Source organism: Poecilia latipinna, unplaced genomic scaffold (genome assembly GCF_001443285.1).
Source record: "Poecilia latipinna isolate Pla-1442-1.1 unplaced genomic scaffold, P_latipinna-1.0 Scaffold630, whole genome shotgun sequence".
In the NCBI taxonomy this organism is placed as follows: Eukaryota; Metazoa; Chordata; class Actinopteri; order Cyprinodontiformes; family Poeciliidae; genus Poecilia; species Poecilia latipinna.
Window position 1 is genome coordinate 32,052 of NW_015113246.1, and position 12,617 is coordinate 44,668.

Below are 12,617 nucleotides of genomic sequence, written 5' to 3' on the forward strand. Positions count from 1 at the left end.
TATATATATATATATATATATATATATATATATCCTTAAACATTTGAAAATTACCTGATGATAATATGTCACTGTGAGATAAATTTATTGCATTTTAATCATGAGTATGAGATATACCCAAAATCTTTTCCATTTTCTTTTTATTCAAGCTTAAAGCACATTACATATAAGTAGTGGCTGAATTGGGTAGTAATTAATTATGTTTACTTATGTAACTTTACTTTGAAGTATCACTACAATTACTTGAGTAAAATTTCTGGATACCACTGAGCAACGTCAAGTAGTGAAAAACAAACTTAATTTAACCAAAAATTCACCAGACACAGACACACACCTGCAGTTTCTGCTAAAGTTTTATAATGAAAGAATTTTATTAAGAAAAAAGTATTTTGACTGAATTTTTAAATATTCAGTAATTCATGTTTCGACCAGTTTTCCAGTATTTGAGTAGCCTTTTTACCAAATACTTTCTTGCTCTTTTTGCAGTACTTTATTTTAAGGATAACTTTACAGAACAAAACATAAAAATAAGCAAAGCAACATATTAATATCTCTTCCTGGCCACTTCAAAGTAGGAAAAAGAAAAATGCAGAAGAGCAAAGCAATGTAATGCTGTTTAGACTGAGATGTAGCAATTTTTTTAACATGTCTGTGCAGAATCTAATAGAGGCACAGACATTTTCTTACTCTTTAGTAATTTCTTAGACAGCTACTTTTACTTTTACATAACAATATGTTTAAGTAGTGCTACTCCTACTTGAGCCCAATTTTTGGGTACTCTACCCATCTCTGAATAGTAGCTTATAACAGATAAATGTAGCAGATTTCCCAAATACTTCAATGTATGCTTTCCGAACTTGGAAAACAGATTTAATTTCAATGCTAACTGTGCTCCTGTGACTCTGCAGACAGTTTGGCTGCAGACAGTGGCCGCTCCTCCACAGAGTCGCTGCTGTCCAGGACTTCTCCTGCAGGGATGAGCCCACAAGTCCGAGAGCCAACCGCATCCCTCTCTGCCAGCCTGGGTTCAGCTGAGACACTCTGCGATGACGACGTCCCACCGATACCTCTGGACACACATAAAGATGGTAATGACATATACCACATGAACATTAGACACCAGTGACTGATGGATATGCTTGAAACATTAAGTTTTTCTCTTCCTTCCAAAACCTTAGCTGCAGCAGCATCTGTAGGAGGAAGTGGGATTCTTCTCCCTGGGGAGGATGATGTAGTTTACACCACGGCCTGCAGAGATGAAGAGGACATTGTTGCTACAGGTCTTGTTGAAGACCGGAGCTTGGTCTGTCGTCCAGTGAGCATCATCAGCTTTAACAGTGACTGTGGCTCTGAAGCTGCCTTCGCTTTAGAACCTCAACCCATCGGCATTAGCGGTGACGCTGCTTTAGATGGAGCAATGGAAAGTTACCACCTGTCTTCAGGAATTGCAGCAAACACAGGGGTTAAGGATGTGGTGGCAATGGCAGAGGTTGGTGGGACTGTTTGGCTTTTTATTTTGGCGAGGGCTGAAGCAGACTTACAGTGCTTTGCAAAACTATTCACATGTTATCCTTCAACTTTTAAAGCATTTAAAGCAAACAATGTTGTTTGGTCACAACAACCTAAAGTGTATATCATTAGCATTTTTCAGGATAGACCAGCACAAGGTAGTGCATAATACTGAAGTCAAAGGCAATAAATATGTGGTATTCTAATTTTTTACCAATGACTTTAGCCAATTGGTTCCAGAAATGATCTGAGGAGAAGTAAACCAGCTTCTAAAACAGTAATTTCAACATCAATCCATCATCTGAACATGGAAACAATGTAGCAAAACTGCAAAGCTACCAAAATTCACACAGGGCAAAGATAACTTTAATCAGAAAAGCAGCCAAGAGATCCATAGTAACTCTGGAGGGGCTGCAAAGATCAAATGTTTACTGTTTACTTCACAGCTCCGAGTGTTTTAGAGAGCAGTGGCAAAAGGAAAGCAGTTGTTGAAATAAAACTCCATCTAAAAGTCATGTACCAGATTTACCTTAGAAAGAAGAATGAGTAAGAGTTCCAGTCTGTGTAAAACTTACATTTCCTTCCATTTAAAAATAACTTTGTCAGAGTGTGTATGACATAAAATCCCAATAAAATACAAAGAAGTTGTAGTTGCAGTGTAACAAAAGCCTAAAAGACGTGAATACTATTGACAGACACTGTAGTAAACTAAAGCATTTATCACTGCATGTTGGATTTCTGGATGCCTGACTGTGTTGCTCACTGTTGCAGGTGGCGATGGCCAAGTTGCGGACTGGCGAAACTTTAGCCACAGGGATGTCAAACTCCGGATCACCCATGTCCTCTTGGATGAGCGATCTCAGCATGTGCAGCGAAGCAGATCAGTCTCTGCACAGCTTCAGCCAGTCTCAGAGTCAGCAAGGGGAGGCACTGGCTGATTCTGAAGCCAGGCAAAGCTTTGAAGTTGAGATTTTGGATGGATGTGGGAGCGGGGGAAGCTCAAGAAGAGGCAGTCTGGAAGGAGAGCTGGTTCTGTCAGAGAAGGCGTCGGATAAAGGGACTCCAAACAGAGACAGGCAGAGAAAACTGCCACCATCTATGGCGAAAACTAACATTCAGATTCTGCCTGGGCCTGGAAATGTTTCCCCTTTCAAGACTACAATAAGTGTTCACCCTTGCATGGTTGTCAAACCCATGATTATACATGAGCCCACAATCTTCTCCTCCCCAATAAAGACGGCTTTAATGAAAGACACAGGGAAAGCTAAAGCTGAAATTTTAGCCTCCATCTCCAGTGAGATCAACTTTGAAGACCCTTGGTTGAAACGTGGAATGGAGGAAGGAAGGCCTAGAGAACTTATCTGTGAAGTGAAGCCAGAAAAAAGGGAAGTAGAGCCTTTAAAGAGCCATGGAAGGGACTTTTGCAAGGACGGTAAGAAACAAGCAGATATTGTCCTCAAGCAAAATATATTTAGCTTGTATTATTTCTTTATTATTTTGAGTTCATTTTCATGTGAACTCTCTCCTTAGGTGGGGATCACAGTAGCTCTGGATCAGGCGGTGAAGTGGTTTCCTCTCTAGACTCCTTCAAGAGAGTCGTGGACGGTTGCGAGATGATCACTGTTGCTGTCCAAGGGGAATGTTTGACTGGTATCTGCAGCCCAGATATCCACCGCACAGCGAGTCTTCCCCGCGGCTGGCACCGACTCAACCACCACGATGGCTTAGAAAGTGGAACAGAGTACCGCAACCTTGGAGTCACCAATTCAACACCCTGCAGTCCCCGTGCCACACTTGAACGCTTAGGATCCAAAGGAAAACAGGGATTGTTCTCCCACAAGAAGGGAGGAATCCCACCTCTTCCACCAGTACGAAAGTCCAGCCTTGACCAGAGAAACAGGGCAGCCAGTCCTCTCCCCCAACCCACTCATGGTGTGTCATCACTAAGCAGCTCTACAGATAATTCAGGGATCACCAGACAGCGCGGTTCCAGCATCGACAGTAGCAGACTCTTCAGTGCCAAGTTAGAACAACTGGCCAACCGAACAAACTCCCTTGGCAGAGTCCACGGCTCGCACAGTGGCTCCCACCACTATGACTGCTTTTCCCTGGAGAGAGGTGAGAGCCTTAGGGGGGCAGGAGGAGTCAGAGGGGACTCCACCATGCCTCGCACTGGTCGCAGCATCACCCGGACCGGCTCAGTATCGTCGCCCATTGGGAACCCCAGCAGTCCCAGTTTCAGTGGAGGCAGTAGTCCAAACAGTGCTCCACAGTCACCAGCCAAGAGCAGTGGCCAGTCAAAGATCTCGGCAGTCAGTAAATTGCTTATGACCAGCGGTCCTAAATCTAGGAGTCTCTCTGCATCCAGCACCAAGACTCTGAGCTTCTCCACCAAGTCTTTAACCCAGACTAGCAGCCGCAGCTCCAGCCTCCCCCCGAATGGAAAGGTAAGGAACTGCCTCTAAGGGTGTTTTCACACCTGACAGTCCAGTTGGCTCGGCTCTTTTGGGGACCAAAATTACAACATTTGTTACATTTTCTGCTGTTGCAGTTTTCTTTCACGCTGCACTGTGTCAAACAAACCAAAGTCTTTGGAGAAACTTGTTTCCCTCCTTGCCTGTGGGGGGCGCTACACCAAGAAGGAAACAACAGTATTTTTTTAGCAGTTGTAGGATTTCTCTTTTGTTTTTAGTAACAAAAAAGACCACAAGGCATTTCTCTAGCTAGACTTGCTGGTTTGTTTTGGTCATATTTACCCAGAATGCCCTGCGCTATAGTTTACTTCCTGCTTTTGGAGTGGCTTCTGGTTTGCTTGGCGTTCACATATGCATTCATACCGTGTCAGATTTCACTTCAACCGAACCAAGACTGAGGTTTTTATGTGGTCTAGAGTTAGTCCAATTGTGCATCTAAACCTCCCAAACAGGTTTCTAGGCTAACAAACAATAATTAAAAATAGAAAGCGGATTAAACAGGGCTGGTGTGAATGCACCCTAAAATAGAAAGGGATCCAACTTCTCTACCAACTCACATGTGAACCATTGAGCTGATGATGTGATGTTGCTTTTCTTTAACGAATAAACCCTAGAACTCAGTCCAGGCCCCCGTTCAGCAGCAGCAGCAAGGATCTGCCCCTGGATCGTGGTCGACCCAGTCCCTGAGCCGCAGTAGGGGGGGAAGTCTAACAGCCAAACTGCCTCTGCGGGCAGTCAACAGCAGAATCTCAGAGCTCCTCCAGGGAAGTGCAGGATCCCGCTCTAGGGGCCACGTCCAGGGAGGAAGCACAGATCGAGCCGAGGAAAAAGGACCTGCAGCAGCAGTGAGGTGAATTTGTTTTTATTTCATTTTGTTGAAGCTGCTGTCACACTGTTTTCCATCTTGCTATAAACAAAACAAATATTTCTGTTACTAATCTGTTCATGTTTTATTTTGTATCTTGCTTCTTGACTTGTTTTTCTCAGTGGAGGTGGAGCATGTGGCGATAACCTGGGAGAGGAGAGGGCAGCTGTGGTGCAAACACTCCCCTCTCCTTACAGCAAAATCACAGCCCCGAGGAAACCGCACCGCTGCAGCAGCGGCCATGCAAGTGACAACAGGTAAAGTGAACAGTGAAGTCAAGTCTTGATTTTCCAAATATGTATTTATTTTTTTATCTTAACTGGATTGTTTCTTTGTCTCCAACAGCAGTGTACTGAGTGGAGAACTGCCCCCAGCTATGGGGAAAACTGCCCTGTTTTACCACAGCGGAGGCAGCAGTGGTTACGAGAGCATGCTAAGAGACAGTAGTGAGAACACAGGAAGCACTTCCTCGGCTCCAGACTCACTCAGTGAGCACAGCTCAGCCACCACCTCCTCCCGACGGAGCTCCAAGAGCAGCAAGAAGAGCAGGAGCAACTCAGGTTGCAGTTTCACATATTTATTAAAAGGGATCTTTATCCAAAATTCACATTTTGTAAATTTTATTCTTCCGTTTTGGCCTGATCTGCTTCTAAAAACAGCCCACATGCTTAAAGAGAACCACCCAGCTGTTTTTAGGATAATAAGTTACTGTTTTTTGATGTTTATAAAATAAGCTATTTCCAGTACATTTGGTCAGCTGGGTATAGTACAGTATGTGCTGTACAATGGCTGCTGGAAAAAAGAAGAGCTTTGTTGTTGACTTACCATCCAGAAACCAGTTGCTGCATTTTTGTTCTTTATGTGGAAGGCTCTACTTTTGTTTTTCAAAGATGTATGGTTGTATAGTATGCATCTATTTGCAGCCATTTTCATGTGTGAGTGTAAATGTTGAGTTGGGGGTCATGGCCAGTAGCAGCTTATTTGGATTTAAAAAGACAAGATTCCCTAAAACAGCTCATCCTGAGCCAACCAGATGAAAATCTTATTATCCAAGAATTATTTTGTGCAAAAATATATAATGAACATGTTTTGGATAGACAACAGACTTATCCTAACCTGTTCAAGGTCACCTCTAATACATCACCATCACAAAAAACTCCCAATGTAGTAGGATTACTTTGGTTAATAATGAATTCAGACCAGCTTTGTTTCATCAGTATCTCGTGACCCTTCATCCACCCTGTGGTATTAAGGGAGCTGCCTGTATGGGTAATTTCCATTAAGATATAATTAGAAACTGAATAGAAGACAAGAAATTACCACAAACTCACTGCCAAATGAAATTATAATGGAGATAAGCTGAAAAGAAAAATTTCCAGCCAATTTCAGCTTGCAAATCACACTAAAAAGTCAAAGGATATCAAAGAAGATGAGAAAAACTAATAATGATGACAGAAACACCCAAAAAAAACAGGCATGAAAAAGTGAACAGACAAGCAAAAAGAGCAGAAAGCTGTCTGAAGGAGGAGCCAGGTAGGAAAGGTGACCCTGACCAGCCATCTGTGAAATGGTAAAAGGGAACGTGGCGGTGTAGGCTGTAATGAATATATATTCACCAGAATCTAACACAAAGAGCTTGCTAATGTACCTGCCAAATGACTCTCTTCTGCTTCAGCATTAGGGTGGCTGTGTGCATGAAATCAGATTGGAAAGAGGCAGCCTTGTCTGCTGCGAGACTGATTATTGATTTAAACTGGAATTAGCCTTTCATTCCCAGTGTGTACGGTCTCACCTTCCGAATATTCAGCATAAAATCTGGATTTATTTTGGTTTAACCCCAACAGATTCTGTTACAAAAAGAGTCAATGTGCTTTCAGGGTGTCGCACAAAGGACTGCCTTGATGGAGGAAAGTGAATTTTGTGTAAAATGATAAAAAAAGACATTTTCATTCCACCACCAGCTCAATCTCTTTTTGTGCCTGATTGCCATTTGATTGGATTCCTTTTTTTTTTTTAATCAATTTTCTTGACCCTCCGTCCTGCGTCCTAATGAAATACAAATGTCTCTGCTTGACCTTTGGGCTGAACTGAGACCAAAGCCAGCGGGAAAATCATATTAAAACCACTGCTTTCCTCTATCTTAGCATCTTATCTCTCCTTTCTTTTCTTAGGCTTTCAATGGAAAGTCTGTGATTATAATATTTAGTCTACAACTCAAAATACAGACAAATTATTGCTCAATATTTGACTGACACCTTCCCTCCTCAGTTTCTCTGCATATCAGAGAAACCCTTCTGTTCGTCTCGAGTCCAGTAGGTCGACTTCAGGACAGATACACTCAGATTCACTGTATATTGTAAGAAAAGAGGAAATCAAGTTGGTGGTTAACATCAGTTCAGCAGCTTCTGTCCCTATGCATTAAATAAAATATAATAAATAACACTAAACTACAGAATAATAGCTCAAAATGAGCAGTTAGCAATTGTAAAATTAAACATAGTTAAAACAGGCAACATTAATAACGATAATGGTTAAAAACACACCAAAGGTAGCAAAATTACTTATGAAACACTATACATTATTAAATTTGTCTAAAATATATGTGAAAATATAATACTTGTAAACAAACAGCAACAGAAAAAGGAGGAGGAGCTGGTTGCTATAGTAACCACCAACTGTCAAGAGCAGCATGACAATAAATGTCTGAAAAAACAATTTCCTGACTAAACAATATACATTCAAATAATAAATAAACTAATTTTGACCAACTTCACACTTAAAATATTGTTAAAATAAAACCTTGTTACAATCTCCTCGCCTGAATTTGTCAAAATTACAAAACAAACACATTGGATTAGGGAAATAAATAGAATAACATTTCTAAAATGAAAATCCAAATGAATCCCATCATATCACTGCCCATCTCCAGTGATTGCTATGTATATTCTGCAAAAATACAGAATCAATAGCTATTTTTGCAATTTGTCCCTCACAATCACAAACCTCAATTCATGTGTATTTCATATAAGATTTACACAGAAAAGTGTAGACTTGGGAAGTGGGAGGAACATTACATGTTTCCAATGTTTTTAAGAACCACTACTTCCTTTATTTTTTATTATTTCAGTGAAAAATATGATTTTGGGTGGAATACAGTTGAAGCAAACAGGGAAATAACAAATGCAGCCTGTCAGGATGAGCAGCTGGGTTTCATGGTGATGCTAAATTTGACTTTTCCCTGTATTTTGATTTGATTAGAAGAACTATACTAAACATGGGTATATTATAGATACATTTCCAAATACATCTCTTTAAAAAAATATATTTAACTTAAAAATTGGTTTAATTGTAGCTTATTTGATAGAAAATGGTTTTTAAATCAATTTTAGCATTGCAAATTAATATAATCACATACATTTTAAATAAAAAAAACCCGGCTGGGTAGGAATAGAGTTATTTATTTAAGTATTTGATTCTTTGTAAAGGTATAATAAACAAATATTTGTTCGATCAAATTGTTTTTCTACACCTGTAAATACTCACTCCTGTCTCTTCTTACAGGCCTCCAGCGGCGACGTCTGATCCCAGCTCTGACCCTGGACTCCTCTTCTTCGTCACCTTCTCAGCGCTCCTCCAAACAAGCCATCACCTCCTCCTCGTCCTCCTCCTCCAGCCCAGGTGCATGCTGGGTGGACGGCCCACTGGGGCCTCCTGTGTCCTCAAACCACCGCGGTGTGGCTGCATCCACAGAAACCATTGAGATCAAAGTGTACGAGATCGACGATGTGGAGCGACTGCAGAAGAGAAGGGACAAAGGAGGGAGCAAGGTATGGTTCACTATAGATTTGAGAAGATGGTACAGAGAGCTTAAAGGTGACATATTTTGCTTCCTTAAACAGGTTAAGATATGAACCAAACGAAACATGTTTATTACCTTTTTCCACACAAAATCATTCTTAGATAATGAGACTTCATCCTGCTCAGTTCTGCCTATTTTGAGGTTTCTTATAACTTTAAATCCAAAACAGCTGCTGCTGGCCATTCAATGTTTACACTTTCATGTGAAAATGGCTAAATGGCAAACTCTTTGAAAAGCAAAAGTGGAGCCTTCTGCACAAACAACAATAATTCAGCCATTTTATAGAGAATACAGCAGTAAAACCAGCTGACCAAACGTGCCCGAATTGCATTTGTGTTGCTAGGTAACGGGTTGACCCAGGCCAAGGTTGCTAGGTAAAGGCAAAGTGAATTAATAATCAGGACGACTCCAAAAAAAACATTAACTTAATGCCAAAAACAGCTGGTTTTTGCACTGTTTTTAGAAGCAGCTCTGGCTCTGACAGATTATTTCATTTTGCTATAAGTGAAATATTTATATATTTATTCCTTAATATTTTTAATCAATATTGAGAAACAAGCTCCTGTATCAGGTAAAATGTTTATTTCAAGTGTACAAAAACATTTGCTCTAAAAAAAAGCCAAAAACACTTGGTAATATTCTGCATTGAAAAGAGAATCGGAAGAGAGGAAAAAACACTGAGATAGAAAGAAGAAATTATTTTTTACAATATGAAGTATTCACAACACACCATAAGCAATGTGGAGTCTTCCTGATGTAAGAGGGATTTGCGGAACGGACTGCAACTTGGGAAATTATTGCAAAAATATGCACAGTGCCGGTTTTTGGGTTTCCATTGTTAAGTCTCTGTGTATTCAAGGGGGAAAGAGTGGTGAGCTTTGGAAAAGAAGGAGGAGAAAATAGCATGAAAGATAGATTTTCCCTGCAGCGGCCTTAAGAAAGCCACTTAACCCCCAACTGGTCCAGCGAAGCGGCTCTGTGTCCCACATACCCGACTGTGGTCCAACTGGGAATCGATGAGGGGTGAATGTGTGCAGCCGTGTGAATGTTAAACACGGTCCTGCTGAAAGTGCCTTGCAAGTTGCTCCTCTGGAAATGTAAAGGTAAATAAAACCCTTTCACTCTGCTGGCACTTTCTCTGTTTGTGTGTGACAGGAGGGTGTGTTTGTCAGCGCCAGGCTGCGTGTGTTGGAGCACCGCCAGCAGCGAATCAGTGAAGTCAGAGCCAAGTACCAGTGTCTGAAGAAAGAACTGGAGCAAACCAAACAGCACTTGATGCTAGAGCCACACAAATGGACAGCTGAGTGTAAGTGTAGCACATCAGGGAACATGATGTGTGTGAGAGAGGAGATAAGACGTCGGCAGCTGGTTAAAGGAGGCTGTTAAGAGCTCATTTGTCAGCAATGAATGTATTAATCCAATCATTTATCACGCACATTTATTAGCCTCATTTACTATTCAACTTTATAGTTTAGCCATATTTTAGTCTAGACTGCTTCCTTCATTTTCTCTACACACCCTCTGCAAAAAACACTTTAGAAATAGAGAATATTTCTGGGTAGAGAAGCAGCTCTGGTAGCTTTTGTTGCTGAACCTTCATTAGTAGTTTTCTATCAGCATAACATCTGTTAATATTTTCTGTTTACTGTTGAAAACAACAGTTTTATGTTGGAGTTTCATGATTTAGGCTCAAGTTTCCTACTTTATGTTGGAATAACATTGAATAAAAGTTTCAGTCCCAAGAAAAGCTGTTAACTTGGGTCACATGTGTCAAACTGAAGTCCCGGGACCGAAATCCAGCCCACCATAGCTTTTTATGTGGCCCTCTAGAAAAACACTTATTTAGAGCCTTCAAGAAAACAGTTGTGTACTTAAATGTTATTTTACCAATCAAATCACAGGAGTTTTTATCTGCATGCTGTCAAATTACATTAATGTGAAAAGATGTTTAACTTTAAGAAGTGCAGAAATACATATTTATTTATATTTTAACACTTTAATGGGTAGTTCTATCAATACATTTTGCCACAACTGGCTCTTTGTTTACATTCATGATCTCGATGTAAACATCAAAATTAGGTCGAAACTCCTGGCTTAGATGGAGGACAATATTAATATTTTGGTAGACTTGTTGTCATACTTTTGCATTTTCAGATGGACAGAAAAATGAGAAAATGTTATTACAATATGATGTTTACATTATAAATTCCTAACTAAACTACAAATAGTTCAAGCAGTGAATTGTTCCATATACACAAATATTTTTATTCACAAAGCATTTAGTTGGCTTTTGGTTAAGAAATACAGTTGAAATTCCCCTTTTATGCTTTTTTTAAAAAGAATGATTATAATAACTAATGCTTTGAATGATCAACTTTTATTTAGCCAAACTTTAATTACACAATACAAGAGATGCTTTAAATGTTGTTTTCCTCTTCCACCACGCAGCAAAAGAACCAGAACTCACTTTCTTCATCCGTTTTAAATGTGACAAGTGGTTATTAAAAGCTCCCTGCTTAATTATTATATGATTATAATTGTACATTTATGAATCATCACTAATGTTATATTGAATGTAATAAATATTATTTGGCATGAAAAGTTGTCATTGTTACATAAATTACTCAAACAACCAAATCCGCCAACATAAAAAACATAATTCTTCCTTCCTCCTCTTTCCAGTCGAACTGCAGCAGCCCTACGACGTGGACTCAGTAGAGTATTTGGAGGCACTGGAAACGGTGACCAACAAACTGGAAACCAGAGTTAACTTCTGCAAAGCCCATCTTATGATGATTACCTGCTTTGATGTGTCCTCAAGACACCGGTAGACAGATGAGAGGCGCAGAAAGACCACAGTGAGAGAACATTATTCTAACAGTGGACAACAGGAGCGTAGGGACGGAGCAACCCGTTACTCATGCATCTCCCCTGGATGGACAAAGGGACAGATCAGATGAACGAATGGAGAGATCTACAGTGAAAACTAGCAAACATCAAGTTTTTGGTGTTTGAGTGAAACACTCAAAGAAGAGAAGGGGATCGTAGAACGGCAGATTACTGAATGAAACATCTAACACCACACACACCGAGTTAAGAATGTACGGAGAAAAAGAAAACCGGACAACAAAAATGCCACTTCTCAAAAAAACAACAAAGAAAAGGCGGAAGAAAAGAAATCAGACATGTAGTTCATTTTCATTTTTAAAAAATAAAAATAAACTACACTTATGATGAATGTAATTTACAGGTACATTACTGAACTCGTACATGAGGTTTAACGACAGAAAGATGCTGAATTGTATCCCTGAGAGAAAGACAAGAGGAAATGATTAAGATAAGTGCCTTGAGAACATTTCTAACACCACCACGACCAATTCTTTCTGATTTTTTGTGTACATGCCGTTGGTATGGTGCTAGTGTAGAAAAAAAAATTGATGTCCTCGGAAATTTTCATTTTGCAATTTCCTAGTGTGATGTTTTTCTGTGGGTCGGTGTTTCCCAGTTCGATTTTTAAAAAATGTTTTAGTATATTACCATTGGTTTGTTAATGAGAGTAATTACAGCTCTGGAAAAAAATTAAGAGACCACTTAAAATGATCAGTTTCTATGATTCTACTTTTTATAGACATGTTTGAGTAAAATGAGGAATGGTGAAAATAACTAAAAAGATGCAGAGCTTTCAGACCTCAAATAATGCAAAGAAAACAAGTTCATGTTTATTTAGAAACAACAATATTAATGTTTTACCTCAGGAAGAGTTCAGAAACCAATGTTTGGTGGAATAACCAGGAGGTTTTCAATGGGGTTCAGTACAATTTTTTTTCCAGAGCTGTACATGACCGAAGCAAAATCTGATGCGAGACGTGGAAAATTCAGATTCAGTGTGTAAGAGCGCAGAGGAAAAAAA

At 39.8% G+C, this 12,617-nt stretch overlaps 1 protein-coding gene across 1 annotated transcript in view; it reads left to right on the top strand.

Moving 5' to 3' along the window:
* kif26ba (kinesin family member 26Ba) overlaps positions 1 to 12,220 on the top strand; it is a 37,903-nt gene extending 25,683 nt beyond the window's left edge. The window contains exons 10-19 of the mRNA XM_015043426.1: positions 909 to 1,088; positions 1,179 to 1,489; positions 2,281 to 2,941; positions 3,040 to 3,956; positions 4,598 to 4,833; positions 4,971 to 5,105; positions 5,194 to 5,408; positions 8,410 to 8,675; positions 9,863 to 10,013; positions 11,390 to 12,220. Of these exons, the coding sequence (XP_014898912.1) occupies positions 909 to 1,088; positions 1,179 to 1,489; positions 2,281 to 2,941; positions 3,040 to 3,956; positions 4,598 to 4,833; positions 4,971 to 5,105; positions 5,194 to 5,408; positions 8,410 to 8,675; positions 9,863 to 10,013; positions 11,390 to 11,538 (3,221 nt within the window). The 3' untranslated portion in view covers positions 11,539 to 12,220. The remainder of the gene's footprint in view (positions 1 to 908; positions 1,089 to 1,178; positions 1,490 to 2,280; positions 2,942 to 3,039; positions 3,957 to 4,597; positions 4,834 to 4,970; positions 5,106 to 5,193; positions 5,409 to 8,409; positions 8,676 to 9,862; positions 10,014 to 11,389) is intronic.
* The last annotated feature ends 397 nt before the right edge of the window (positions 12,221 to 12,617 follow it).